Here is a 6,000-nt window from a genome sequence, read left to right as displayed (position 1 = left end):
GGATCCTCTTGACAACACGTCTCCTTGATGTGCCTAGCCAGGGCACGGGTCCAGCGCCTTCTCTCTGCTGCTGAGACACAGACACACACACACACTCTCTGTCTCTCTCCCTCTTTCCATCAGACACACACACCCCGCCTGTTGGCACCCACTGCAGGAGAGGGGTGTTAATAGAGACAGTAAAAGCACTAAAAGACTATCTAGACAGATTCAGGCTCTAGACTTTGACTTAAAGGATCGCCCACCTTAGGCTAAGTTTATGAAAATTATAGATTGAGAGCTTCTTCTTAAACAAAATGGTTCTCTCTGAAATCCAGATTGACTAATTGCTGCCTATAACTCGTCTGCTCTGAGAGTCAGAGCCCCCTGGGGTCCTGACGAAGCTGTTGGTGTTCAGACACCTGAGGCTCCGGGGCAGGCTCTCGGCCTCACAGGGTCTGCCCTGTCGGAGTTTGCCAGCCTGTGGAGTTCTGCTCCTCCTGGCACTGAGCGCGAGTGGCCTCCTATAGCCTTTGCCAGTCTGGTCTACGCTCTGCGCTCTGGAGACACACAACAAACCTAATCCCTCTACTAGACAGCTAATCTCTTCATAGGATTCTCTTAAGAGAAGTTACGGTGACTCAGGCTCCGGCTCTCTCAAGGATGTAATAAGCCGGTACCTTCCCCCTCCTCCTCCTCCTAGTGGCAGGGCTAGCTCGTGGGAGGACACTCCACATGCTGGGGGAAGGGAACTCGCTCCTCCCTGGCAGGCCTCGGGGCCACAGCCCAGCTCAGGACCCTAGCTGGGGGGCTGCCTGTGGGCAATCGGAAGTTGGAGAGCCTCCCGAAGGGGAGTGTGACAACCACAGGCTGCCGCTGGCTGAGTGCACGTCTGGCCCCTGAGGGTCTCCTCTCAGCCCAGATCAGAGGTCTGTCCTGGGTTCTGAGTCTTTCAAGTGCATTAGAACCCAGGGAGCTCTCCAGAGGGGCCCCCTGGGGTTCTGATGAATAGAAATGAGGCAGGCCTAGGAGTCTGCATTTTAACAAGCACTCCAGGTCCTGATATCCTTACTACACCGATCTGAATGAAGAAAAGTAGATGAGCCAAAAAATACCTTGTGTTTTGATTTTATTTAACCAGAAAGCACACACACTTACATTTAACTTGTTGGTCCTATCCATTTAAATTATTAAATTTCATGGTATAGAAATAATTCAAATAACACTGACATTTATTATTCATCTGATGCTAATCGTTAAGTCTATCAGAATTCTCCCAGAATGACGGGAGGACTGGGGGTATCATGTGCAGGTTACAGACTGACGAGCTGAAGTTTGGGTGGGGGAGTGTGTCACAGGGGCTCTCGGAAGGGGACCAGGCTCCTGCATTGCAGCCCGTCCCCGTCTCGGGCTGGCCAGCAGAAGAGGGCGCAGGGCCGGCTTTGGGGAACTCTACAGAGAGACTACACTTTGGTCCAACACTTAGCTGATTAACCTCGTGATTGAAGTTAACCCAGAAATCACACCTGGATCAGCACTGCCTCACACATGCTATGCGATTCTGTGGGAATTCTAATGAACTGCAGAGGGATTCCAGCACACAGGTTAGAACAAGTTAAAACCTTTTGCGGTTGTCTGAGTACCTGGGGAGTTGAATTATGCAAAGAAAATCCTCTTTCCTTTGAGAAGGACAGTGTGTTTCTCTTCCAAAGAGCTGCTGTGGTTCTTTTCCAGCTATAAAGGGTGTCTCATCTCCAACTCCGCCTCAAAGTAATGCTGGCCCCAAGCAGTCCTGGTGACCTCGTTTCCTTGTGGCCAAGTGAACCCATGTCCTACCCGGTCATTCAGCACTTAGTGAATTAACACAGAAAGTTGAGCAACACATTTAGTAAAGGGCTTTGGTGATAGAAACTTACTTTCCTACTAAAACACTTCATGCACACTTGTTGCAAAATGAACTTATTTTAGAATAAAAGTAGCAAAGGCAGCCAAGTTTCACTTTCTGTCAGGGATGAAGACTTTCACTGGTTCGCTGACCTTCCTCTTCTTTCTGGATCTCTCAGAACTTTGCTGACTGCACACGAAATTCATCTTTTGAATCTGTGAGAATCACCAGAGAGAGGCACAGTTCAGCAGAGATTCTGATATCTGCTCAAGGCACACAACACAGACCAAGCGTTAATCCCCTGGGCGGCATAACGGATCCCAACCTGCCTTGCTGCGGGCTGGGCTAGCCCTGCTCGGAGGCCCAGCTGCCAGGAGCGGAGCCTGGCATTCCAGCTTTCAGGAGCTGAGGCCCCTGGAGGCAGCCAGGTTCGGGGACAGTTTCTTGGCTCTCTTTAGTGAATTCAGCACATCCAGCTCTTGAGAAAAAGCGCTGTCAAGAGGTGGGGCCAACAAGGAGCCATTAAGGGTCAGGAGAGATCTGGGGCACTGATACAGCTTTAGAGGCAAATATAACTCAAGTCACCTTTTCAGTGAGCAGAATCGTACAGTCTTACCTTTTTTTAACTATAGGTTCAGATTAACAAGGTGGGACCATGACCTTCTTTCTGCTTGATGAGAATTATGTTACTGACTAAAGAGAATTCAGTTAGTGAATCATCATGGATATATATTTCTCCACTGGGCTCAGCTTTGGTAAAGATTTTAGAATTTATTTTTGCTTAACCGAGCGAACAACTCAATGTCAGACAATCCCTAATGCCTGGAATTCCAAGACCAGCATGGAGGACATTTTTATATTTTCCAGCCACTAGATGGGAGGAAAGGTTTTTCCATGTTCTCTGTCCTTTGTTTGGAGAAAAATGGAATAAGATACATATTTTTAAGCAAGACTTGTCAGAATATCTAGTAGAAGTTCCAACATTACTCTTTTCTTTTGTTATAGGTACAGGTTATTATTGTTGACATGCTTTTACTACAAAATAATGGAGGTACCAGTAAAGCAGCTAAGTGCCATTTAGAACCAAAGACTGTCTCCACAAACACCTAATTTCATCACCAGTTTTGCATTTTACAAAGTAGTTGAATTTCTGATCTCAGAAACCACAAATTCCCTTTGGCTTAAACCAAGACACTGGCTATATGGAACAGCAAAACTCTGAGAAAACAAGTAGAGCTGCTCATCAAGTAACTGGTTTGCTTAGATATACAAAAGCTTGAAAGGTCTGCCCTAAAGGTAAGGAAATAGCAACATAAAAACCCAAAGCACAAAAACCGACTTCTTTATCTGGGAAGTGAATTTGTTTCAGTGTAGCTGTAAGAAAAAGTACTTGGTAAAATCTAGCTTTTCTAAAAATGCTGCGTGGGCATGCTTTCCATTCAAATGAAATCATCCCCACTTCTGTCAAGTCAGGTTACACTGGGAAGAAGAGAAGATGGGTGTCCAAATTGGCTTGATGGTTTGATAGTTTTGTTCTCTTTTTCTTCTTTGCTCGAGTCAACCAGAGTTCTGTTACAAGCCTCAGGGCTTTACTTGTATTGCAGCGAGTTCACTGAAACACCTTCACGATGTATACAAGGCAACTAGCGCGGTCTGGGAAGTCCAGCGGTTCACAGGAAACCAGTGGGCTCGAAAGCAAGCATTGATCAGTCGGGATGCTTCCTAACATCGATAAATAGTCCGTGTTCTGAACTATACAAACCCACAAATTTATCCATGCAAAGCAACATGTGAGAAACGTTTTTCAGGTGTGCTCCAGCTCACTGAGTTTGCACTGTTAGTGCCAAAGCCACCCAGGCAAGCATTCCACTGGAGGTGTCCAAGTTGAAAACCTGGGATTCATCCACGGCTACTCCATCATCCTCACCCTGAAGTCTAACTAATCACTAATTCCAGTTGAGCCTACCTCCTTAATATCTTTCAGATCCATCCATTTTTCTCTCTTGCCCTGCCTCCAGTTTGCCATAGGCCAGTATCATCTCTCCCAACTCCTGGATCTCAGACTCCCACTCTTCCTGCCTCTCCAATCCACTCTCCCACTCCGGAGCCTAAGTAGTCTCTGGTTAAATCCGACTACATGGCTCTCCTGATTCATCACCCATGTTAGTGACTTCCCACTGTTCTCAAGACAAAGCCCACACTCTCTATGGCCCTGGCCCATCTCTGCAGCTCCATCTTGCTCTAGCCTTCCTTGGCCAATTGCAGTTCTCACATGGCCCCTGCTTGCCCCACTCTGGACCTGGCCTCTGGTGTCTGCTCCCACACTCTGCTCCTGCTCTGTCACCGGGTGCTGGCACTAATACCGTGTCTCTGGTAATGCAAGAGTGCATAAGACACAGTTGTTTTCAAGGATTGAATCTTGTAAGGGAGAGACATTAAGCACATGATTGCAAAATAAGGCAGTACAACATAATAGACATTCATTCATTCAGCAATTACTAATGGAATGCCAGCTCTGTGCGTCGTATTGTTCTGGGTGCTTGGGGCACATTAGTGAACAAACAAGATAAAAACCCTCGCCCTGTAGATTTTACAATCTGGCCATGTTACTTTGTGGCTTAACGATTTCCTATGGCATCTCACCACTTTTAGGCAAAGTCCAGAGTGCCTACCTTGGCTTTTTGTACAGCATTGGTGGTTCTGGGAAAGGGAGGGGCCACTGCTGCTACTGCTGCTAAGCTGCTTCAGTCGTGTCCGACTCTGTGTGACCCCATAGATGGCAGCCCGCCAGGCTCCCCCGTCCCGGGATTCTCCAGGCAAGAACACTGGAGTGGGTTGTCATTTCCTTCTCCAATGCATCAAAGTGAAAAGTCAAAGTGAAGTCGCTCAGTTGTGTCCGACTGGTTGTGACCCCATGGACTGCAGCCTACCAGGCTCCTCCGCCCGTGGGATTTTCCAGGCAAGAGTACTGGAGTGGGGTGCCATTGCCTTCTCCAGGGAGGGGCCACAGAGGGGCTCTAAGACCCTGACGGCAGCTCTGTACTCATTCCTTAGGAAAATGCTCCTGCCCCCAACTCACATACGCATCCGCTGTGATGGGCCATTTGCCATCTGTGGGGGCTGCTACCCCCTGGACACCCCCAGTTCGAGTTGCCACCTGCCAGGGCCTGGCTGTGTCCAGCAGTATCCGCCGCATCTCCTCTACTCTGTCTCTCACTGTCTCTCACTCTCTGCCCGCTCAGTTTTCTCAGCCCCCACGAATGGCAAATGGCCCATCACAGTGGATGCATGCGCGCGCGCGTGTGTGTGTGTGTGTGTGTGTGTTGGGGGGAGGAGCATTTTCCAAAGGAATGAGTGCAGAGCTGCCGTCAGGGTCTTAGAGCCCCTCTGTGGCCCCTCTTTTTCCCAGAACCACCGATGGTATATGAAAAGCCAAGGGAGGGACTCTGGACTTTGCCTAAAAGTGGTGAGATGCCACAGGAAATCACTAAGCCAAAAGCTTTGTCCTGATTCTAGACGTCTGCACACGATGTTTCATCTGTTCGACAAGATCTTTCCTCCACCAGTCCTCTTTTGGCCTAATTAATTCCTACTCATTCTTCAGATGAAACATTATTTCCTCAAAAAGCTTTCCCTACCCTATTCCTATTAAGTTAGGTACCCCAATCATATGCTGTTAATAGAGTCCCAGGAGATTGGGCACTTGCCTGTCTTGGTCACAACCAGCATATAGTAGGGCCTGAATACATTTTTTTCTATGAATCAATGAATGAATCTATCCTCAAACAACACTGCCTGCTGTATAGAAAGGTGTGTGGAGGCATCAAGTGGATGCTGGGTGGTGAGTCATGCTACTGGAGTAGTCAGGTGATAACCTTGGGTACCAATGCCGGAGAGACGTCAACAGTGAGAGAAGTATTGAGAAGGTAGAGTCCGTAGGATGATCCACTGGACACAGTGGTAAAGGAGAGGTGGGGAGGTCAGCAATGACTCCCCATTTCTGGTTCAGCTAACTTCAGGGATGGAGGGACTCTTCTCTCAGGCAGAGAACAATCAGGGTTTTGAACCTGCTGTGTTTGGAGTACTTGAGAAAACCCAAGTAGACATAGGGGATCGGCAGCTATGTATGGACTGGA

At 48.1% G+C, this 6,000-nt stretch overlaps 1 protein-coding gene across 4 annotated transcripts in view; it reads right to left on the bottom strand.

Moving 5' to 3' along the window:
* Positions 1 to 1,091: 1,091 nt before the first annotated feature.
* HORMAD2 (HORMA domain containing 2) overlaps positions 1,092 to 6,000 on the bottom strand; it is a 67,142-nt gene continuing 62,233 nt past the window's right edge. For all 4 annotated transcript variants that reach the window (XM_086348688.1, XM_086348690.1, XM_086348689.1 and 1 more), the window contains one exon: positions 1,092 to 2,079. In XM_086348688.1, the coding sequence (XP_086204814.1) occupies positions 1,975 to 2,079 (105 nt within the window). In that variant the 3' untranslated portion in view covers positions 1,092 to 1,974. The remainder of the gene's footprint in view (positions 2,080 to 6,000) is intronic.

This window comes from Bos grunniens, chromosome 17 (genome assembly GCF_055505025.1).
Source record: "Bos grunniens cultivar Pamir isolate PY7600 chromosome 17, Bosgru_T2T1.0, whole genome shotgun sequence".
Taxonomy (NCBI): domain Eukaryota; kingdom Metazoa; phylum Chordata; class Mammalia; order Artiodactyla; family Bovidae; genus Bos; species Bos grunniens.
The sequence above is the reverse complement of the archived record's forward strand: the minus strand, read 5'-3'. Positions and strand labels throughout refer to the sequence as shown.